At 33.8% G+C, this 23950-nt stretch overlaps 5 protein-coding genes across 7 annotated transcripts; 4 read left to right on the top strand and 1 right to left on the bottom strand.

Annotated features, from left to right (window-relative positions):
- Positions 1 to 637: 637 nt before the first annotated feature.
- Positions 638 to 2847, top strand: LOC140883198 (probable mediator of RNA polymerase II transcription subunit 19b). Of its 2 annotated transcripts, XM_073289567.1 has the most exons (4): positions 638 to 708; positions 1566 to 1633; positions 2011 to 2300; positions 2427 to 2847. In XM_073289567.1, the coding sequence occupies exons 2-4, from the start codon at positions 1603 to 1605 to the stop codon at positions 2622 to 2624; spliced, it is 519 nt and encodes a 172-aa protein (XP_073145668.1). In that variant the 5' UTR covers positions 638 to 708; positions 1566 to 1602; the 3' UTR covers positions 2625 to 2847. The 2 variants fall into 2 exon arrangements, with proteins under 2 accessions (XP_073145668.1, XP_073145667.1); XM_073289566.1 differs by lacking the exon at positions 638 to 708 and having other exon boundaries at positions 721 to 1633.
- Positions 2848 to 3157: 310 nt separating this feature from the next.
- On the top strand, positions 3158 to 10212 carry LOC140879859 (long chain acyl-CoA synthetase 9, chloroplastic-like). Of its 2 annotated transcripts, none has more exons than XM_073283802.1 (13): positions 3158 to 3272; positions 3353 to 3553; positions 4297 to 4744; positions 5084 to 5164; positions 5289 to 5558; positions 7685 to 7816; positions 7922 to 8095; positions 8184 to 8413; positions 8538 to 8655; positions 9006 to 9137; positions 9228 to 9362; positions 9593 to 9799; positions 9977 to 10212. In XM_073283802.1, exons 3-13 carry the CDS (start codon positions 4298 to 4300, stop codon positions 10139 to 10141), a joined length of 2091 nt encoding a protein of 696 aa, XP_073139903.1. In that variant the 5' UTR covers positions 3158 to 3272; positions 3353 to 3553; position 4297; the 3' UTR covers positions 10142 to 10212. The 2 variants fall into 2 exon arrangements, with proteins under 2 accessions (XP_073139903.1, XP_073139902.1); XM_073283801.1 differs by having other exon boundaries at positions 3353 to 3648.
- A 500-nt stretch (positions 10213 to 10712) lies between these two features.
- LOC140878343 (uncharacterized) lies at positions 10713 to 11546 on the top strand. Its single transcript, XM_073281946.1, has 2 exons — positions 10713 to 10995; positions 11221 to 11546. The coding sequence occupies exons 1-2, from the start codon at positions 10713 to 10715 to the stop codon at positions 11544 to 11546; spliced, it is 609 nt and encodes a 202-aa protein (XP_073138047.1).
- A 1092-nt stretch (positions 11547 to 12638) lies between these two features.
- Positions 12639 to 15762, bottom strand: LOC140883340 (amino acid permease 3-like). Its single transcript, XM_073289772.1, has 6 exons — positions 15562 to 15762; positions 15215 to 15448; positions 15029 to 15122; positions 14706 to 14920; positions 13608 to 13759; positions 12639 to 13455 (listed from the first exon to the last, which is right to left on the bottom strand). Exons 1-6 carry the CDS (start codon positions 15665 to 15667, stop codon positions 12808 to 12810), a joined length of 1449 nt encoding a protein of 482 aa, XP_073145873.1. The 5' UTR covers positions 15668 to 15762; the 3' UTR covers positions 12639 to 12807.
- A 1732-nt stretch (positions 15763 to 17494) lies between these two features.
- On the top strand, positions 17495 to 17890 carry LOC140878342 (uncharacterized). Its single transcript, XM_073281944.1, has one exon. It carries the CDS (start codon positions 17495 to 17497, stop codon positions 17888 to 17890), a length of 396 nt encoding a protein of 131 aa, XP_073138045.1.
- The last annotated feature ends 6060 nt before the right edge of the window (positions 17891 to 23950 follow it).

The raw sequence follows: 23950 nt of genomic DNA, 5'->3' as shown, positions 1-23950 counted from the left end.
CCTTCATTTATTTCAGTTGTAACCAATGTTGATGTTTAATTGAATATTATGCTTCCTTTCTAAACAAAAAAGTGAAATAACACCCGCCTATACATCAATAGCTAGTATTTTTAATTATTTACAATACATTTCTGGAATCAATATAAAGTTTGTATCTGTTCGTTTGGTTTGATTTGATGGATAGATTATAATTTATTTGATTTAATTGATGTAAAATTATTAATTAATAAATAGATAAATAAATAATATGACGAAAATAAGGCAAAATTGATTGGGATAAGTTATACATAGATTAATAAAACATCAAACCAAACAATGCCGATCATATGGAGTATTGGGGGTATGTGAGACGGGTCTCCTATTTGGGTCACCCATTAAAAAGTACTACTTTTTATGCCAAAAGTATTACTTATTATTATAAATATGTGTAGGATTGACCCATTTCACGTATGAAACTCTCAGGAGTGTTCTATTTGGGGAGGGCTTGGGGCCGTGAATTCCGCGGTCTCACTTCGGACATTTGAAAGAGAGAAAAAAAGCTTGACCCAATTTATAGGGGAAAAAAAGAAAAGTGCCCTTTATAAAATTGTTTGAAGCATTAATTATTGCTTTTAAATTTATCAATAATTTTCTAAAAGAAACGCGAACCGGCTCTTAACACACAAAAATTCGGTTACGGTGAATTTATTATATGATATATCTCGAAAGGTTTCGATTGAATTTGCTGAATTTATTCCACCTCGCCAGCTTTAGCTTTGAAATTTGAATGCATGAATTACGAATTACTTTCTATTTCCTGTTTCCGACGAATTTGCATTTGCAGCTTTGGCTTTTTCTTCAAAAAAAATTTTTTGGGCGTTGCTATACGAAAATCATTTGCTGTTGTTTTAATTTATCCATTTGTTGAAATTGGCTGCGTGGTTGAGGCCTAACTAGTCTATTTGTAAATTTATATAATGGACCCGGATTACTTCCCTGTTTGGAAAATTGAATTTTTTTGATGCTTAAGCTCGCGGTGAGGTTAGCCCAGGATAAGTGTTAAGACGTCCCACCTTGGTTGGATAAAGTTCTTATGCCTATAGACAAGGACAAGCCTCCACAGTCCACCCCATAAGCTAGCTTTTGGTGATGTCAACTTTATTTTGTTCCATGTTGAATTAAGGTGTGAGAATCACATTATGATGGATGAGCAAACTGTGCCTCTACTAATAGGCTATCTTGGGTGCTGTCTCTGAGGTTGGGCAACGTTTGGGATGGATAGAGTGATGCTTAATCCTGGCACACTCTTCCACTTAATGCCTGGTTAAGATTCTGCTCGAAAACAAATATTGACATTGCCTTCTTGTTTCTCATTGACTTGAGTTGGAAGGAAGGCCTTGAATATGTCTCTTTTGTCGTGTCCCTATCTCCCAAATATTCTTTTTGGTGATTGTATGCTTTGCAAGTGTTGCACTGTTTACCATTGTAGCTGAATATATCGAGATATGTTTAGGTGAAACAGCGGGATAGAGATCGTGCTTGGGATTTGACTTTTGTTTGCTTTTCTTGCACTTGATTATATTCAGGAAGTGAATATTCTTCTTGCTTGTTGGTCACTGATTGATGGATCCTGATACCATGAAGTTTGGGAGAGGTGAGATATGCATATGATATAGGTTCATGATTCTTTGTTGGTTTCATTACCTTCTTGAAAATTAGCTATATTTCAGCCAGGAGGCCTGATCATACCCTTTTTTGGGGTTGGTCTACAATTCTGATTTTTAACAAGAAACAGGAAGTAGAATAACTTAAAATACATCCTTGTTGGTAACGTCAGGTCCGTTCAATTGCAATACAATTTCTTTATTTTCCACTTGAACAAAAATGCCTATAACAGAAGCTTTTAGGATTGTTGTGTCATAGGAAGAAAGTGTGAAAGACGAACTGTGTTTTTGAGTACTTTGTTACTAAAACGAATCATGCCTTTCTTTGAGTTCCTATTCCTTTTTTTTATTGGTTATGTTGTTGAAGTATGGCCAAGAGAACTTACGGGTGGTCAGGACCTTGTACGCCTCTACAAGCTGCTGCCTCACTTCGACTTTTTCTGCAAGAAGCCACATACTCGCTCAATCCTAGATGCGTGCTATCTTTACAATGTGGTTGGTGACACAAAAATTAGAAAAGGCGAAGGAATGCAATTGAATGACCTTGTTCATAATATGTTTTCTAAAGAAAATAACACATGCATACAACCTTTAGAGTTAGATGTTCTTAGAGAAGCCTTTTCTTTCAGGGGAACATCATCAGTCGACTCACTCCTTGTAAGTTCCCAACTAGTGGTTTTACCGAATTACTTACAAGTTCCACTGTGACTAGCTAATCCTTTTGCGGGCATTGGGATGATTATCTCTTCGTTTAATCTGTTTGGATCTTTTGGTGCTGTGCAGTCTGAGAAATGTAGTCGCAGAGCTGCTAGAAAACGCAGAAGTGAGTCCAAAGACGAGCATAAAAATAACAGGGTCAGAAACTTTGAGGACAACAACGTTTGTAAAAAGCACAAGCATCGTCATAAAGATGGTAGTAAACAGAAAGAAAAGGAGAAACATGATGATCGAAGGGGCGAATTGGGTACACTGACGGAGTAGGAGATAACTACATATCTATTGAAGGGGTAACTGAGAATATGTTCTGGAGCTGTGCACGCAGAAGAATTGTAACATGATGAAGTAGTAGATATTTCCAGGAACCTTTTATATCTATATATATATATATGACCAAAATTTCATGCGCTTTAATTTCTTAATTCTTTGGCTGTAATTATTTTCAAAAAAAAAAATAAAAAAATCTTTGGCTGTAATTCAACTTTCATGTTCCAGGCTTTGCGATTTATTAATGACTAAATCTTTGAGTTGGGTTGATTCAAGCAAGTTAAAGAAATTTACTTTAAAATCGGAGTTATATGATGGGCAATCATGCATTATTTTTATAGAATTTTTTAATCGAAATTAAATCATAAGCATATGAAAATGCGATAATTTTTTTTAATGATTTTAAGAAAAATTTATTAACTTTTTTTTTTTAAAAAAAAGCAACACACTTATTTTGGAAAAATATAAAAACTATTTCTCGATTATCTGAATGGTTCGAAGTGGTGTTCGAGTTAGTAAATTAGGTTAAACATCATCTAAATTGTTCAAAGCTGTGTTAGAATTAATGGATTAGGTGAAACATTCGACATGCGATCAAGAATTTGATGTCTGCTAACATTTTCTAAATACCGATGAATACAAATGGTAATGTACATTTTTGTATTCTAAATTCGACTCTATATTTATTATATTTCTATTATTTATTTATAATATAAACCTGCCAGAAAGAATAGGAGTGTGTGGTGTGAAAGGAAAGCTCCGTCACCCTAAAACAGAACATGCAGTCTACATTCAATCTTTCCGAGAATCCAAACTCTTTAGTCCTCGTTGCCTCCGCCATACAGAAAAAGTCTAAAACCATCACTCCATTTTAAGTCTCTAGGGGTTTGAGGAATTCATTCTCGCGCTGATATGGAGTAACGCCAGTAGTTTGCAACAAATATATGATATAAGTTTCTTGGACAAGATTGTTTTTTTCCAGCAGCAACCGTGGGTGTAAGCAATTGCTCAGAGTTAAGAGGTATGCTGTTTTTTGTAAAATAAAATTACCTTCTTCAGTAAATTCTCATGAAATGGGTCTATTTGGGTTTTTTTTGTTTGTTCAATATTATCGCGTTATGTCGTTTTCCCAACTTGGGCATAAGATTTTGAATAGAGATTTCACTTTTTAGTTAGTTGCTTTGTTTTCTTGTTTCTTGAAATGGGTCTCTTTTGGTGTCCTTTCAATGTTGCAATGTCATGTCTATTGCTGCTTGATCAATGTGGACTCATGCAAATAAAACGCGTGTGGCGTATACTGGTATTTAGAATGCTTTTAGATTGATCTCTTTCTGGATGATTAATTTGATCTGGCCTGTTCGGAATGGTTTTTGTTTTTGTTTTTGTTTTTGTTTCTGTTTTTATTTGTTATAAGATCGTAGAGAACTATGTGTCATAGTTGGTGTGGCAGTTGACTGGTTATTTTGGCGAGGTTTGACGTTTGAACTTTGCGTGTAAGAGTGGGTTGTTTGTTATTGGTTTGAGAGTTGATTGATCTTTAGTCACAACCATCTCGGTGAAACTATTCAGTTCAATGAAGAAAATTGTTTTGAGAATATCCTTTTGTTCGTTCTTTCTAAATCTCAAGGATTTTTTCGATTCTTCCGACTGATTTGTCTGCCTTTTACAGAATGATTCCTTATTATGTTGGAGCCGTAATTCCACTTGTGCTTGCGCTGATAATTCAGAATACCAAGAAAGAGAAGAAAAGAGGTTTGACAGTGGATGTTGGTGGTGAAACTGGTTATGCAATTCGAAACAGTAGGTTTGCATCACCGGTGGAAACGGCGTGGGAAGGGGTCACGACTCTTGCAGAGCTATTCGAGCAGTCATGCAAAAAGCATACTTATAATAACTTACTGGGGACTCGGAAATTGATCACGAAAGAAGTGGAAATATCTGGAGATGGAAGGTCTTTTGAGAAGGTCCATTTAGGTGATTATGAGTGGTTGAGTTATGGACAAGTTTTTGAATCAGTCTGCAACTTTGCCTCTGGTTTAGTACAACTTGGACATCAAAGGGGGGAACGCGCAGCAATCTTTGCTGATACATGTGAAGAATGGTTCATTGCATTGCAGGTAAATAATGTGCATGTTACACCGGGAACACTATTTACTTTTCTTTTCCTAATGAAGATGATTTGTAAATCATAATATCATCTTTATGTTTGAAACCCACATCGCTGATTGATTACATGCTCTGATAACAAATATATCAAATGTGCAGCCATATGGAATTAATTTTATGTTCCAAATTCTCTTCTAAGTTTTATGTTCCAAATTTCTCTTTTGTTTTCACGCCATGTAAATTGTAATTAAGCCACACATTTAAGAATTTAGTTGTGAATCCATTGATTCTGATAAATTTTATGTTTTAATGCTTAGAATAACTTCTAATCATAAATCTCCTTGGATCAGGGTTGTTTTAGGCGCAATGTGAGTGTTGTGACAATTTATGCATCTTTAGGGGAAGAGGCTCTGTGTCACTCATTTAATGAGGTATTTCTTTTGGATTTCTAGTGATTGGAGGCTATTTATACTTGAATCACCAGGCAATACATGCTCAAAAAAGTATTACATGCCTATATATTTCACATGCATGAAAAATGCCGCTCTGTTTCAGACTGAGGTTACCACTGTGATTTGTGGGTACAAAGAATTGAAGAAACTTGCAAATATTAGTGGACAGCTTGACACTGTCAAGCGGGTAATATGCATGGATGATGAATTTCAGTTGGATACTCCATTGGGTTCTGGAAGCAGTAGCTGGACCATCACTTCTTTTTCCAATGTAGAAAAGCTGGGTCGTGAAAATCCTGTTGAGGCAGACTTACCTCTTTCGGCGGATATTGCTGTGATAATGTACACAAGTGGTAGTACTGGTTTGCCAAAGGTTAGAGTTAAACCTTATAATATATATTATGGAATTAAATCTGATGAATGCTAGAATTCGTTTCAAGGCGTTTTAACTTCTGTGAGGTGGTGATTGTTGTATTATCAATTAAGATAGATGATTAGAGTTTCAGTTCTCTAGGCATTATTCATTGATGTAAGTAGGGGTGCAAACGAACCGAACGTGTTCGTGAGCTTTACGAGCCCGCTCGATAAATATTTGATTCGTATTCGAGCTTATCGAACTCGAGCCGAATTCGAACATGTTCGAACTTTTTTTCGAGCCGAGCTCGAGCCGAAATTACTCTGTTCGATAGTTCGCGAATAGTTCGCGAGCCTTAATATTTAATTAATATAATATAATTATATAATAATATATATACATTTCGAGCTTTCGAACCATAATATCCGAATAGTTAACGAATAGGTTCGAATATTTCGAATCGAACTCGAACTTCATTTCGAGCCGAACTCGAGCCAAAATATTTGAAATTATCGAACTTCGAATCGAGCTCGAACTCGAATATACTCTTATCGAGGCGAATTCGAACCTTAAAATTTTATCATTATTCGGCTCGATTCGGTTCGTTTGCACCCCTAGATGTAAGCGATCATGAGCGAACCACGTGATCTTGTGTTGTGTTGCATACTTGCATTCTTTTTTCACTTTGCATTACCCGATACGTCATGCTAATTAGATAATTTTTTTTTTATTTCTTGTCCAATATTTGACATAGCTTGATAAGGTGACTCACCTAGAAATATGGCTTCCATGGCTGCAAGGTTCGTATCTATTAGTGACAATTCAAACGTTAATTTATGTTATTATCAGTAAGAAACTGAATTAGTAGCGATATTTATCTTCTTTGAGGACTTAAATTCTTACTTGAAGGAAAAAAAGAAAAAGGATATTGACATACTCTCTCCTTTGTGAAATTGGAAGAAGTAGAATGAGCTGTCTATCTTTTATCATGAATAGAATATAAATTTCTATTTTATTCTAGACATGATGAGACTTTGGACTATGCATTGTTTAGACTTGATTTGGCTAAGCTTATTAAAAATAACTTATAAGCACCTAGAGCTTTATAAGCTGTTTTATAAGCTTATAAGTTAGAACTTATTTTAAAAATAAGTTGTTAAAGTGTTTGGGTAAACTTATTTTAAACAACTTAAAGATGTTGATGTGTTTGGTATTATAATATAATGTTTTTTTATTGTCAAAATTACCAAAAAATATATAATGCTATGAAGATAATGTTTCGAGTTATACATATATGAAAATAGTTTTAGAATAAACCTATATTAAAAATAAAAATAAAACTATTTTAATATTTTAATTTAGAAAAATTTATGTGATTTGGATTTTTTTAAAAATAATATTTAATATTTAATTGATGGAGGATATGATGAGGATTTATGAAAATATTTAAGATATTTTAGAGAGATAGAATGTTAAAATAAGATCTTTTTAAAAAACGTAAGACTACCCTTACTTTTTTAAAAACAACTTATAAGCAGTTAAACAACTTATTTTGACAGCTTATAAGCTGTTTGAAAAAATTTTACCAAACAAAATGTAAGAGCTTATATAAGTTGTTTTGTAGAGCTTATAAGCCCAGTCAAACACCCTCGAAAGCTGTTTTAAGTTGCAAAGTGCTTGAGAAATCTCCAAATGGATAAATGTTCATTTTTCTCTAGCTTTCCAAACTGCATGGATAAGCTTTTTGAACAACTTTTGTCATCACATGCTGTATGCATTGGATTGGTGATTCTTGATTATTGGGCCACACATTCATGTAATGACCATTATCTAAATCTCTCTTTTTATAGAATATTTGAAGTATTAGCTTGCTATGTCAATTATTGCTTGTGATATCTTATTAGCCGGTTTTTGTTTAACTGGTAACCGAGCATGAAAATGGCCAATGATAGGGTTAAATTTAGCACATCAATGCTTCGTAGTTGGGAGCACGAACGGATGACTGTGTGTTCAACTTACAAAAGTTGATAATTTTCTTATTTTTCTTTCCATTTGTTTATTGAGTGAGTTGGTGCACAAAGGATTATTTCTCACAAGTTTACCAATATGCGGGCCTGAGTTTAACTGTATTTTGTATCATTCAGGGTGTTATGATGACACATGGCAATGTTTTAGCGACAGCATCTGCTGTGATGACAATTGTTCCTGGACTTGGAAATCAGGATGTTTATTTAGCGTACCTACCACTGGCTCATATTCTTGAACTAGCAGCTGAGGTATGGAATGTTATCGAGTTAAATTTTGTTGGCATCCATAAATTATAATACTATGATTGGCCAATCTCTTGTTGAAAATGTTTTGAGAATCTTATTTTACTGCAGAATATTATAGCAGCAATTGGAAGTTCTATTGGATATGGATCTCCTTTAACTCTTACTGATACTTCTAACAAGATAAAGAAAGGAACAAAAGGTGATGCCACAATACTAAGACCAACATTGATGGCAGCTGTTCCGGCTATTCTTGACCGTGTCCGAGACGGTGTGCGTAAAAAGGTCTGAAATCTCTTCATATTCTAGACGCTATGCTCTTTTCTATTTTTCTTAAATTTTAAATTTTGACAACATCCTGGTAAAACTTCAGATAGATGCTACTGGTGGATTGTCCAAGAAATTGTTTGATTTGGCATACGCTCGTCGATTGTCTTCATTAAACGGAAGTTGGTTTGGGGCATGGGGGATAGAGAAACTTCTATGGGAGCTTTTGGTTTTCAGAAAAGTTCGAGCGATTTTGGGTGGTCAGATCCGTTTCATACTTTCTGGAGGTGCTCCTCTTTCCGGTGACACTCAAAGATTTATCAATATTTGTCTTGGGTTAGTATTAATTTTTCATCCGCTTAATTGCAAATAGTTCATGTCTTCCATGTCCCCATTATTATTATGTTTTTTTAAAAATAATAATTTTGTTAATCTAAAACTCATTGTTTGCTACTTTCAGTGCTCCAATTGGTCAAGGATATGGCCTTACTGAAACCTGTGCAGGTGGGACTTTTAGCGAATATGACGATACATCTGTTGGTCGCGTTGGTGCACCTCTACCTTGCTCTATCATCAAGGTATAATAAATTTAACATCGGTTCCCATATACAATACGAACTATTCCTAGCTTTCAACAACTTAGGACTTCAATATTGTATGTTAATGTAAATATATTTATTTTTAAAAAGTTGTATTATTATTGGGTAAAAAGTCATCTTTGATGTTATCATTTTTGGGTAAAAAGTCATCTTTGATGTTATCTTCTTCATGTGAAAAATAATCACAGCATTCTTATGTACGAATTCTGGAATCACTGCATGAAGTCTTCTTTAACCTGGAGGCTGGATATGTGTTTGCAATATTCTATACTTGTTTTCCTGGACACATTTTTAATCTTATTTTACCGTAAATATTTTAAATTTTTTAGTTGGTTGATTGGCCTGAGGGAGGATATTTAATAACCGATTCTCCAAAACCACGGGGAGAAATTGTTGTTGGTGGGCCTAACATTACACTTGGATACTTCAAAAATGAGGAAAAAACAAAAGAAGTATACAAGGTAATCATTTGTGTTCTTTGCTTATTCTTACATCGTATGCCTTTTAAGCACATTGTTTTACTAGTCCATTTTTATTTCTGTCGTTCAAAGGTGGATGATCGAGGGATGCGGTGGTTCTACACTGGTGACATTGGCCAATTCCATGGCGATGGTTGTCTTGAGATCATAGATCGTAAAAAGGACATTGTTAAACTCCAACATGGGGAATATGTTTCCTTAGGGAAGGTAACGTACAAATGAAGAACGTGACAGAGCCAGAGGGTAGTCATGGGTGGTCTCTCCATCGTCTCATAAAGTTCCTCAAAAATTTGATTTTGGCCCCCTTCAAAATTTTGGTTTGAGTTTTTGTTTGCCCTGTCACTCTGGCTCTGCTGCTGAAAGTGTTTTTATATTTATAAATATTCTTGTTCTGGTATGATTAGTCTCGTTTCAGATTTCGAAGATTTCCTATGCAGGTTGAAGCTGCTCTGAGTATTAGCCCGTATATTGATAACATAATGGTGCATGCCAACTCTTTCCATAGTTTTTGTGTGGCCTTAGTGGTTGCTTCACAGGCCACTCTGGAAGCCTGGGCTTTGAACCAAGGGGTCGTGTATTCTAACTTTTCGGACCTGTGCGAGAAGGAGGAGACTCTGAAGGAAGTCTCCAGTTCAATACAAAAGGTACTAATCATTCTGATCGATTTTCAGCATTCATGAGTTTATTACAATGTCAATATGGTGAAGACACGATCGACCTTTTCTCGATAAGTTGATAACAATTTGTTTATTTGAGCTCGAGGGCAGTCAACTGCGATCCAGTGGATTAAGATTGTTCTGCAACATTAATCTTCTGTGCAGGCAGCAAAGGCAGCTCGACTAGAAAAATTCGAGATCCCTGTGAAGATCAAGTTACTTTCTGAAGCATGGACTCCAGAATCCGGCCTTGTCACGGCGGCACTCAAGCTCAAGAGAGAGGTCATTCGGAAAACCTTTTCCGACGATCTTAACAATCTATATTCATAAAGAAAAAAAAAAAAAAACTTTCTAAGTGTATGCAGATACCTTTAAAATTTTGGTTACAGCATTTTCATTTCTTTCTTTTTGTCTTTGTTAGTTGAATCTCAACATTTTGGTGAATTTTTGGGGGTTTTTTTTTTCCTTATTATCTTATTATTGTTTCCCGTATCAAGTTATGCAAATTATTTCGGCTGTCGATTGATGCCTTGAAAAACTATATTGGGTTGTAGCTAATTTCTGAATCTTGGACCCGAGGTTTTTGAATTACAATTTTGAAACCTAGTTACTATTATTATTATTATTTTGAAAAGATATATGATCCATTTCTACCCTTGTACAATAATTAATTATAAATTTCTTTTTATTAATTAATGTTTTTTTTTAAAAAAATATATATATATTTTGAGGAAAGTACAAATTCAGTGTATCATAATACAATTGCCACTTCTGAACACACCTCGTTGGAACAAAGAAGCACCACACACACTCGCACTTTCTCTCCATATATGTATATATATAGTTTAAGTTCATTTCATCTCATTTTCTTTTTCTCATGCTAAAGCACTCAAGCAGAGAAATGAAAATGAAAGAGTGCAACAGAGATGGTTACAGTGAATGCTGCTGTATACATCCAACACACACAGTTGTAGGTGTGTGCGCGTTTTGCTTAAACGACAGGCTCTTAGTTTTAGCAGCTAATTCACACCAAACCCGAATCCGTCGCCTTCACGAAAACAAAAACATCCACACATTCTACGACATGTTCTCTGTCAAAGGTTTGCAGCACCGTATCGAAGTTAAAAAGAAGAAATCTGATGGTCAGAATCTGATCATCACTCCATCTGTATGCAGTCAAGAAGGTATGCATGTATGATTTGCTAAATCTACTTTTTATACCTCCAGCAAGAAGTATAACATGAAATTGCCAAGTTCATGTAGAGAATAGAGAATGTTTACTCTGCCCCCCTTTTTTTTGGGCTTAGAAGAAAGTAATGTTTATCATATATACAAGAAAATTCTGAAATCTTGATGCAGATACTACATTCATTACCAATACTTGATGTTGTTTTTGAGTGTCATCTCAGATTCTTTTATATCAATCAAATTTGGAGACAATGGTGTTGCATCATGGGACAAGGAGAACATTTCCAAAGCAGCAGCACCACTTGATCATCAAAGTGAATATGACAACTGCAACGATGCCAAGAATATCATAAGTGTGGTAGATCACGCGAAACATCGCGCGGCGATGCTGAGGTGGCGTCGACGTATTGGTCACATATTACATCTCGTTAGATGGAAGAGGTCTAGCAAAGGCAATAATATGTGCCATGGCGCAAAGTTTGAAGGAGCAAACTTTAGATATGGATGGATGAGGAATCTCACAAAGAATAGAGGGCTTTTTGGATAGAACGAGAATATCCGGATGATGTAATAAATAATAATAATTCATTTCACTTTTATTGAGCATATATTGAATTCTTTACTGAGATGTCTCATTGAGATGTACATATACCATTACAATATTATTAAGTTAAGTTCAAATGGTTAATTTTTTTTAATGTTACTCGAACTCGACCCGGATTCGAATCGATCTCTACTAATCTCATACAACGAACTAATAATTTAACATGACTAATGAACGCAATTACTATCGTATAATGTTTTTATAATCGATTTAAACCTGAAAAGTACATGTTTTCTTGATATATTGAAGAATACATTTTAGGAATAAATAACTTCAAAAGGAAATGAAGTATTCATTCCCTCTAGTGCACAAACATGGTAATATTAAAAGGGCCAAAATATATTTAGACAAGAAAAAGGGACCACCCATCCCTCTTAAATCTTATCCACCATAAGAATCAAGAAAACGGAGCTTGAATAAAATGTAAAAGGGGAAACACCTTTATTTTGCTTTAATTTTAAAGGTCTCCCATTGTCAAAAATACTTTAGAGGGCATGTTTACATCGATTTGTCATCGCATGTAAAATGTCCATACTTGCTCAAAAGTATACATTAATTAATATGCCTAGCTACCCTATGAACGAATTGGTAGGCCTCTAAATAAGATTATCCAACAATCCATGTGCTCTCATTCTACAACTTTGGAGTAAATATTTTTGGCGAAAAACAAATTTTTGCTTATCTATATACCTCTTTCTGATTTTGGTCCGTCCATGTTGTCAAATTTCAATTTTAGTCTTATAACTGTCAAATTTTGACAATCTCAATCATTTTTTTTTGTGAAATGTTGACGTGACATTACAAATACCAATATCATATTTGTGTCGCATATGCGTCACGTGTTGTAACATCAATGCCTATGCCAAGAAAAAAAATTGCAAGAAAAAAGAAAAGAAAAGAAAAAATAGTGAATAAAACTAAAATTTGAGAGCACAAGAGACCAAAATCGCAAATAAATAACATATGAATCTCTTAATTAACTTGTAAATTTTGAAGTCATGGTAGCCAATATTTTGTGGCTCTTTTCTTCAAAACTCCCCAGCCATTCATTCTTTAAAAATCTCGAAGCTGGGCCGTTTAAGGTCAATAAACAGAACATACATGGCCACTTTTACAGTTGCATAATACACTCAAATCCATCTACGAAACTACAAACTTGTGTTTGTTATGAACACAAACTAAAAATCAAGATCAAGTGGTGCTGTCAACTCTTGAATGGCTTGTAAACCTTAAGGTGAGCAGCAACTCCAGCAATAGAGCCTGCAGCAGCTGCAAGAGAAACAAGCAAACAAGCAACACTCAGGATCTGAAACCCAATCCATCTCAAACTCCATTTGGGAATCCTGTTTTGCACGATGTACATTTCCACAGGGAAGTAAACCGTTAGCGGCCAGAATCCCAACGCACCGAGGATCCCGACGATGTCCGTAAAGAACGGCAGAGCCATGGAAATGACAGTCACTATGACCACAAAGATGGATCTCCAAACAAGCCTAAAGAGATTGAGCATGTAAGGCTCATATCCTGGGATGGGGATGGGGATCTCTTTGTTGATGAATTGGCTTTCAGGGAACCATGCGGTGGCCGTTCTTTCGACAAACGCGAAAAGGGGTTGAACAAAAACTTGATATGCTCCCACTAGATGGATTATAATCGCGGCATTCGCTATATCAATCAGCCAAGAGGGATGGAAGTGGCCAAAACCTGTGAGTAGGTTTCCAGGGGCTTGATCTCCGAATGCGGCGTAGCCGAAACAGGCACATGACATGTAGAAAACTGTTGTTACGATTATACTCAGTGTAGTGGCTTTTCTCATGGTCTTGTATTCGGATGGTGGAGATTTGATTGTATCCTATCAATTCATGAAAACAAATAAAGCAGAACAAAAACTTTAGCGAATAATATTTATATATAGTACTTTAGCATGATTAATGTCATATGTATATGATCGAAAATTAATATCCAAAGCTATGACATGAAAATATTCCAAGGGTACTTAATTACCTGAATTTCAATGAGCACAAGGGAGAAAGAATATGCAAATGCAATGGCTCCAAGAGCTTGAAAGCTCCTCCAGATTTTTGTTGCTTGAGTTACTTCTCCAAGGGCGGCGCCGACGGTGACTCCGGTCAGGCTTCCCTTGATTTTCCCGTTTTCTGTCACCAAAATCTTTCAAATGTCAAAAGCAACACATTTGGTCGATGAGAGGCTGCCCCACCATGCACCCTCAAATGTCCCGTAGTATCTAAGTCTAATTTTTAAAAGAGGCCCTTGAATTATAATGTAGATTCAAACAAATTTTTTGATTTAAACAACTTGGCAATAGTTAAAATGTTTCTATTTTAATTGAGTAATAAAATCAAACATGTATAAAATGATTACTATAAAAAAATCGTCTGACAGTCCAGAGTTAACAATATTGATCAAATTGTTCAAGAATTTTTTTTCTCAATTAATAGCATAATCAATTCATTCATCTTTCTTATGACATGGTTTATTGAGAAAATGTTTTGAAGAGCTTTAAATTTGAGAAATTTTGTTTCGCACTTACAACTTAAAAAGTATAGTCAACAAGCATTTGAGAAATATCCATCTATTTTTTTTTTCAAGTAATTCACTTCATCCATTGCCCATTTTGTTTCTCTTAATAATGGGAACTTTAAGAATGTCAACTCAGAAAATAAATCGTCCTCCCTATGAGTCAGAAAATATGTTTTTATATTGGTCCAAGGAAATATGTTGTTATATTGGTCCAATTACAATAAATTTAGGGAATAAAAAAGGTTTTTTTGTTTATATTGGGCACGAAAAAAATAATTTATATTTGAAAAAAAGTATCAAAATATCCTGTGATATGAATTCGAATGAAAAAAAACCAAAAATAATAAATTTATATTGGATCAATTACACTTTTATATAATAATTATTTTTTTTTCAAAATTATGGGCTCGAAAAAAAATGAGCCCGAGTCAGACGACTCTTCTGCCAACAAATTATAGGCACTGCCTGCCTGTCCACACCCCACGATGTATAATGTAACTATATATATTCTAGTCTCTCCATATATATATCAGAAGTTTGCAGATGAATCCCCTTAATTACCTGCAAGCTTTGAGATGCCTAGAATAAGACCAATGGTGGAATACGTGAAGGACATGGCGGCCGCAACGATAGAAAGCCACCATATTTGATGGAAATTGGGGATTTGAGACAGAATTAATTCCAACACACCGAATGCAATCATGAAAGGATTGCTTGAAACTATGCAGGGGTTGTCCTTTCCTTTTGTGTTGTAGCAATACTGCCTCTTAATCGCCCTGTTACAGCACGGACAGCTTCATCAAATTTCCAATCATAGGATCAAACATACACATTCAAATCATAGTTAATGAAATTAATAAGCCTCAGCTCGAATACATTCTTACATCATGCTTAAAGCAGAAGCTATCGTGTAACCAACAGCAGCCCCGAACATATTCAAGTACTGAACCGTTCCACAGGCTTTAACCTGGAACCCACCTGAAATTCAAGAAAATACATGCACCGATTTTACGTACGTATTTTCTTTAAGATCAGATGCGCCCAAACATTCAAATTATGCACCAAGTTACCTAGATGAGCCCGTACCGCTTCCATGTAACTGTGGTTTCTTTTCCCGGCATGGCGGTCGCCGGCCCGATAAGCCGTAGCCAGAAGCAAAGAATTGAAACATGTCACCAAAGAGAAAAAGAGCAACATAACCGGGCCTGCCACCCATCCCAGCTGCGCCGTTGCCCAAGCCAAAGACAGAACTCCAGACCCAATCACTGCCGTTATAATGTGTGCACTAGCAGTCCATACAGTTCCTATCGATCAAACCAAAAATTAATCAAGATTTTTTTTTGACATTTTCAATTTGAAAACACTGATCAAAATGCAGTGCAGCATTAGTGATCCATGCATAAACATAGACAAGTACCCGTTCTTTCTTGTCGACAATCTCCGTCGATATAGCGGGAGCCTCCGGCAGGAGGCACGTCCATGGAGAGGTCAATGGCAATCGAGTCTCTATTTTCACGAGCCATTGTTTTGGCTTTTTTTTTTTTTCAACTCAAGATCCAATCCAATGCAAAAATGAAAAATAACAGAGTTGTAGGTCAGTGAGATTCAAAAAGTTAGGCTATTGTTCAGGAACATGAAACTATTTTTTTTTAAGATTGATACACATGTGAATATAATATTTATAAAATTTATATATTCTATTATGAAAGAACGTCGTTTCTTTATTTTTTAGATTTTGTCTTTTCTTGATATGTGATTAAATTGATATTATGAGTTTAAATTGATCTTATCCTATTTATCTTATCATTATTGATCAAGATTGAATAACTTATCTCTTGTTTAAAGAGATAAGTCACATCTTATCTCGTGATAACATATCTTAACAAATTTGTGTCTGAATTTTAAGTAGGATTTCCAAAAAGATCTATTTTAGAAGACTATCCTAAACGAAAGAATAAGAAAAAGAACGAGAAGTGCAAAGAACAAAGGCTTTAAGGGGATTCTGGAGTTTTTTTATGCCAGAATAAGAAAAAGAACGAGAAGTGCAAAGAACAAAGGCTTGAAGGGGATTCTGGAGTTTTTTTATGCCGAGATTGAGTGTTCCGAGGAGTGTTGAAGACATTGAAGAGCACACAAGTGAAGGGTGTTCCGAGAAGTATTGAAGACACTAAGATAGTGTTTGAGAGAGCTTCTATGAAGTACTTCTCAGCTTTTTGTTAACAAAATTTTACAAAATTTCAGATTTTTGTTAACGGAAAAGCTAAAAAGTACTTCTAAGAAGCTCTTCCAAACACTACCTAAATAAAACTTTAATATTATTTTACGGTAGCAAACGCTAACCCTTCGTTTCCACAACGCTAAAATTGTTCGAAGCAATTGTACTCGTGTCTCTTCGTGTTTTCCCTTCCCAAATTGATTTTGGTTTTGTACAGTTTTTCTCTAAATTATCGTGTCAAATTTCTTATGATTATCACGGAGGGATTCGTCGGACCAAAAATAAAAAATAAAAAAAATGTGAAAAATGATGTTTTCTTAAGGCTTGACCGTTTGAGTGGTGCCGATGAAGAGTTTTCAGGATTTCAAAATTGAAATCGGGCTGGCTAGTGGGCTTGGCCGCTTGGCATATTAGAACTTGTAAAATAAGCAATATAATAACCCTATAAGGCCTAAGGGGAGGGGCGTATTTGCATGCATTGCGAAAACTCCAAGTGATTTTAATAAATTTTGACTGAACAAATTAAAATAAAACTCGTGAAATGAAATTGAAACTTCAACGCAAGTTAAATCACACTCCACCATGGAAAGGGGCAATCGAAAAATAGTACTTAATTAATATGAATTTAATTTGTGGTATGTAGTAGGTCATCAACACTCTTGGTTATAAAAAAGACTAAAATTATAAAAAATCATAAGATAACAATTAACAATAGAAATGCAATTTTTCCATTTTCAACATGTTGGGTTTTGTGGCATTGTAATATAAACATAATGGGTTTTTATTTTTTCAACAGAGTCGGATATGCAAAATCTTGAAATTCGTTTGGGAGAAATGTATTAATTAAACAAGCAAAGAGAATTTGATGGGCCTTTTTTCAACCTTCATTTCCTAATTTGCATGCCCACATGTAGCTAGTGTTGACAAAAACTCGACGTTTAATTCATGATACAATATTTGTCCCATTAATTCATGGCTAGAAATTTCAACACGGCCCCATGAATTCCCATCTTCCATGCCTTCAATCAAGCCGAGAATAATACCACTTAACAACATATATATATATATATATATATATATATCAATATAATTTGCCCAACACACAAACAAACATATGATTCAGCATACATGCACCATGAACACAGACGACTCATTCAAGAAACCAGGGGCTGTTCCATTCAAGTGGGAGATTCGGCCCGGTGTTCCCAAGTTCCGTAACCAACAGAAGCAAACCCAGCCCGTGATCAGACCTCCGCCAGCCCGGTTTTATGAGCCCCGGGGTCGGGTACCTGGCAAGCCCGATATCGTCTCCTCCGGCGGGTGCTTCCCTTCTCCCAAGAGACCGGTTAAGAAGAGAAACGGGAATCCTCGAGTAGACTATGTTGAGCCCGAATGTTCTCTCGATCTCGAGACCTCGTCCCACTGGTCATTTTCCAGTAGGAGGTCTCCATCGCCGTCGTTGTCGTCGTCTCCATTTGGTTCATCCATGCCCGTGAGTGATGCCGAGTGGGCTACTTTCGGGTTATTTTAGTCACAATACATAAATAATAAATAAATCAATATAAGACTAGCAAATTAGGCAATCGACAGTCTTTTCTGAATTAGTTATTTTGTTGTTTAATTAATTTGGCGTGCATGTATATATCAAAGTCCCACACTAATACAATTGCCAAAATTGGAACCAAGAGTTGGGTTGACTGGAAAAACACGTGCAATGCATTGGTTGCAAAATCCTTAATTATAATATGCTTTGGATAATACAAAAAATCTTGCTCGGATGTTAGTGTGCATGTTTTCACAAATACAAATAATTAAGACTGCAGGTTGACTCTGGTTGAGCAGTTTCGAAATTTGAAAAAGAAAATGAGTTTTTTTCATTGGGATGTATTTGGTACGCTAGCATTTAAAATTAATGTAATTATAAAATGTTATTAAAATAGAATTCTAATATTATATAAATAAAATGCCATCACTTGCGATGTCAGTGTTTTTTCCTAGCTAGTTAATTAAATAAAATATTCCATAAACTTTATTTCGCTATTCCTTTCGAGCTCCTCGCCTTGTCATTAATTAAGTCTATTCATTTATTTAAGATATATTAACAATTATATTATCTATTATTACTTCTAATATTTAATATTATTATTACTATAAAGTTCGAGCTCCTCGACTTGTCATATTTTATTATTACTCTAGGCATGGAAACAAATTGAATCAAGCTGAATATTAGTAAATATTTAAGACAGCTTAAATAAAGTATATTCGAGTTTGAGCCCAACTGATGCTAAAAAATTCTAGATTTTTTTTTCAAGTTCGGCTTGAAAATTTTGAACCTATTTGAATAATTTTTATAACATTAAGTCTCGATACTGAAGGTTTTGAAACTCAAATCGGAACATACAGGATTAAAACTGAAATATGAAAACACAGAGGACCAAAATTGCAAAATGACAAACATACAAGACCAAATTTACAGTTTTTTCTTATATTAATAAAATATTGAGGTTTGTAAACTATGAAACAAAATAATTATTTTGGCTCAAGTTTGACTCGAAAAAATATCAAACATGTTCGACTCAAGTTCAACAATTCTAAATACGAATCACATATTTAATTTATTGTGTTAGTTCGAAAGACTCGCGAATCAACTCGATCGATTTGATTAAATCCTAAATATCTCTAACACGTACAATATGACGAGTGCACACTAATCTTCAAGTTCAAATCAACCTTTTAATTAAATAGCAATTATTGCACATATTAAACATATATTTACGACGCATCTAATACTAAGATCTCAATTTAACCTTTTAAATAACAATCACACATATATATTAAACGTTTATGACGCATGTGACACTGAGATCTCAGCTTAGTCTCGAGACTCAACTTTCACATTTTTTTCATTCACCGTCACAACCTAACTGCCGACGGCATCATTTGAAAAATTAAAGGCCATTTTTCACCCACTCAGAGTGCAATGTGTAAGAGCTTTCTCGGATTTGGATATATAAATGAAGTGCTTCGTGGCATATGATCATGTATCCCTTTTCTACAGTAGCTAGCTAAGCGTGTTTTAGTGGTGGGGTACGCTTTTCACTTCTCGTGATCGATAAGGGTTTGCCTAAATGAACACGTTTTTATATATCTACTGCTTTTTTTTTTTTTTGTTCTTTCTTGATCAATTTAAGTGCACCATTACTTTCCATAAATACTTGTGGAACATATATATCATTCTACCCTTTACCAAAGGCGCCACTATTTCCATAATTAGAGTGGGAAGAATATCAAAAATATATTTCTCTTTCTGAAAAAGAAAAAAGAAAAAAAAAGTGCTTTTTTAAAAAATAAATTGAATATATCATGAGAAATTTGATGAGAAGTGAGCCTGGGATCAATCCATCCATTGGGGAAGTCATAGTACTAGCTAGAAGTTTGTCGAAAAACCTAAATAAACACTTTGCAAAAACAAGCTTCGTCGTCTCTGTTGTATTTGTCGACAGACAGCAATGCCCGATCGACTTGTTTTCTACTTGACAATAAATTAAACTATTTGCGGAGTTTGAGAAGAGATTAATTTGTTCGGCCCTCCTAATTTGGATCATGAACATACAATATCTCGATATAGCGTTGGACGAGATTTGAGAAGATTTGTCGTGCATCCTATTTTTATTATGACATGTAAATAACGAAGGTCACGTGTTCCCATGAAACGGGAATTTATAATTTGATCCACTGGCTCGAGATGAAGATAAGAACCAAGAAACATTGTCACTAGCTAGCTAGCTCGATTATATTCCTTGTCCGACAATCCAATTTGGTTTTTCCTGGATCAATTATATTGCTTCAAGTGGAGTACTCAATTATTACAAGCTAGTACAATGGAAATTTAATTCGCACGTTTTCAAGTTTGACGATTTGCTTTGGAGAAGTCAATTAGATAGAATTTCTTACAATTTTCAAGCTCAAATTCATACAAATCAACTTCTTCAACCTGGCTAGACTTGACATCTTTCCGTTTTTAGAGTTCAACATAGCATGCTTTGTGCATCATATTGATATATATGGCCAAGTAGCCAATATCCAATGAATTTTGAAGACACCAAATATATTCGAACAATCACGGTGTCTGATTCCGACTCGCGCATGAGCATACATATATGAAAAATAATCAAAATAATCCTCTAAGTTTTATATATATTTTATGTTTTGTCATATATATGAAATTATTCATGTAAGCAATTAGGTATTGTTTCCTTTTGATTTTTTTTCATGGAGTGCTGACATGTTGTCGGATATGTCAACATTTTTGTATCATGTCATAATCTTTTAGTGTCTCTGCCGTATTTTACGACGTCATGTTAACACTCCAACAAATAAGACCGAAAGCCAAACCCTAACCTAACTCACATAACATGACCAAAATACAATCAAACAAAAATAGATTAGATTACCATTATATATACATATATATATATATATATAGTAAGTACTTTCCATTTATATTTATATTTATATATCTATTTATACACACGTACGTACGCACATGCATTGGATATTGCTTGAGTTGTCGATTGTCATCAACCACGTAATAATTACGTGGTTTGTAATAATAATAATAATAATAATAATAATAGTTATTACTATATACGTACTAATTATTCCGACGATAATGCAAGTTGAGACTGTAACTAAATGGTGAAATTTCGACGATATCTAGAGGAAGATCATTTAGGTACGTACAAGATATATATATATATATATATATATATATATATATATATATATATATATATATAACAACATTCAATTTCGCATAAAACACAGAGAATTTATCAGTTATAATCGATTTAGAGAATCTGAATTAATATATATATAATATGTTTTAATTCGTTGTTAAATATTGCAAAATCAAATTAAATATAAGAATAAAGCATGAAATAATAGAACTAGTTATGTTACGATAAAAAAAGTACAGATGATGATATCTTACGAAAGAACCCAATGCTTCCTAATTAGGCAACGATAAATATTTTATAATTTTCATGAATCCTAAAATGTGAGCATGCACAATTTTGATTTTTTTTGAAGATCGAGTATTCAAGCATACACAAATTTCCAAAACCATTATTAAATGGCGAATGCGCGCGCTTCATACATGTATATAATAATTCATTTGACACTCCTCGAAGATTATAAAATACTTGATTTTTCTTTTGGTAGAGGTAACGTCACTAGCTACCTTTCAAATGCGTACGTGTTAAGATAAAAATTTTGAGTTTAACACAATAATCAACAAATCACACTAAAACAAGTATATACATATATACTTGAATAAAGAATGTATTGACAGGGATAAATATTTCAAGTCTCTCCAAGGAACAATCTTACGATTTTTTTAAATTTTTTTTACAAAGAATCGTAACCAAAGATTGAACTTTTTACTGTCTCTCTTCTTTTTTTGAGGAGAACTTTTTACTTTTTTTCCGTACGTACGGGTGAGTGTTTATAAATCAAACGAGTAGTGGAAACCGATTCATCTCTCTTTATAAACTGAAATCTGAATGAATATTATTGTTGGAAACCACTCCCTTAATGATGAGTGCATGTCACTTGACTCTTGTGATAAAACATTTAATTTATTTCAGCGTCCTATTTTAAGGGAGTGTTTGCAATATATAGATTGTGCTTTTGTAAAAGTGATTAATTTATAAATTATAAAGAAGTTAAAGAATAATCTAAAGTTGATAGTGTTTGAAAACAAATGTGAAAATCTAAAAATCAAAGTTTGGTAGTGTTTGATAAATAAGTGATTAGAGTGATTTTAACAATGACCTTCTTATTAAAATCACTTTTAGAGAATTATAATCACCACATGACTGGCTTTTGGATTTCAATTAAGTTAATCATAAACTAACACACATAGTCTAAGTTTAAAAAACATACAAAAATAAATTTTTTAAGCCAAAAACTAATAATCATTTTTTTTAGTGATTGCAAACACTTCCTAAATATCCAAAAAATGATAAGTTTCCATTATTTTTTTGACCGGATAAGTTTCCATTATATATATATATATATATATATGTATTACATTATTAATTTTCCCAAGATAACACTAGGACTAATAATTCTCATACAATATATTGTAGTTTTACAAATTTACCATAAAAAACTTTATAATATTGAACAGTAGCAATATTGGGCCCGATGGAGACAGTGGCTGTTCAGTGCGGCTTCTGTTTCACTAATTAGGCCTTACAATACAAGATGGGATAATAGCAGTGCACCAGCAGCAGCGTCTATATTGATCCGGAGTATCTTTATGGTTTCTTTTTTATTTTCCCAAAAATATTTTAAAAAGAAAAAAAACAGGTGAAGGATCTTAATTGTAAATATATATATTTATTTATTTTTTAAAAATAAAAGGGCCCGTATTTTTAATTTTTGGCTATTTTCTGTTCACGATTAATTCTCAAAATCCACCTTGTCATTTTATTTTTATTTTTTTTGACAGAAAAAAAAAAACAAATTTTCCATTATACAGATTCAAGAAACAAAAATGTTAACGGATCAATTGGTTGTGTTTACTCTCGTGAATAGGATTATGTAGAGATAATTATATAAAGTGATTAATTATAAATTTATAATAATAAGTTTAGTTTGATAGATTAAGATTATGATAAGAATTGTGATTACACGATAAATCACAAGTTTTTCCTTTGATAACTATGATAGATGTCAAAAGAATGAAGTACTGTATATATTTAGGAGTCCTTTCATTTGAATCGAGAAAAGATTATTTATATATCTTTATTCAAATGAGAGACTAAAAATTATGTTCAAATTCAATAATCAATCTTGGGCTTTTGTGTTTGAGAATTTTTTATTATTTTTTATTTAGGTAAACACGGGATGAGTTGGGATCAGATCAATAACCCTATCCCTATGTTAACATCGCTGTTCTATCTTTTACTGATTAATAATTAAATTACATACATAATCGACATTTATATCATATATTTTCTTGTCAATTAGTTCAAGACTGAAAATACAAAGTCTAATAAATTTTGACTTTGACCGTCTACAACTTGTCTCTAATCTTTTCCCGACTCTTAGATTTCTTGGCTAACTGAAAATACTGACTATTTCAATATCCAAAAATATTTGTTTCACAAAATAAACTCTATCTCTATCAAGCATCCCCGTTCAAGTCTCTATAAAAAATATTTTTCACCACAAAAATACACATATACATTGATCAAAATATTGTGATAAATTCAATACAATATTACAATATAATAGCAAAATCTCCTGATATATTTGATGTAAATATCGATGTACACCAAATTTTTTATACGGTTTAAATGATTCATCGTCGAAAAACATAATTTTATTTTATGAATGTCTAAGAGCTAGAGAAGTACTAGACAAGTTGCAGGCCACCTGCAAGATATAGACACCCACGATGGATACTAAAGTGAAAGGAGGAGTACTACTACTAGTAGTGAGTGTTACTGCTGGCACGATTCATGAAATCTTCTCTATAAATATCATAGGAATTAGGTGAGGCATTTGGGTATAACTAGAA

This window comes from Henckelia pumila, chromosome 2 (assembly GCF_033568475.1).
Source record: "Henckelia pumila isolate YLH828 chromosome 2, ASM3356847v2, whole genome shotgun sequence".
Taxonomy (NCBI): Eukaryota; Viridiplantae; Streptophyta; class Magnoliopsida; order Lamiales; family Gesneriaceae; genus Henckelia; species Henckelia pumila.
The sequence above is the reverse complement of the archived record's forward strand: the minus strand, read 5'-3'. Positions and strand labels throughout refer to the sequence as shown.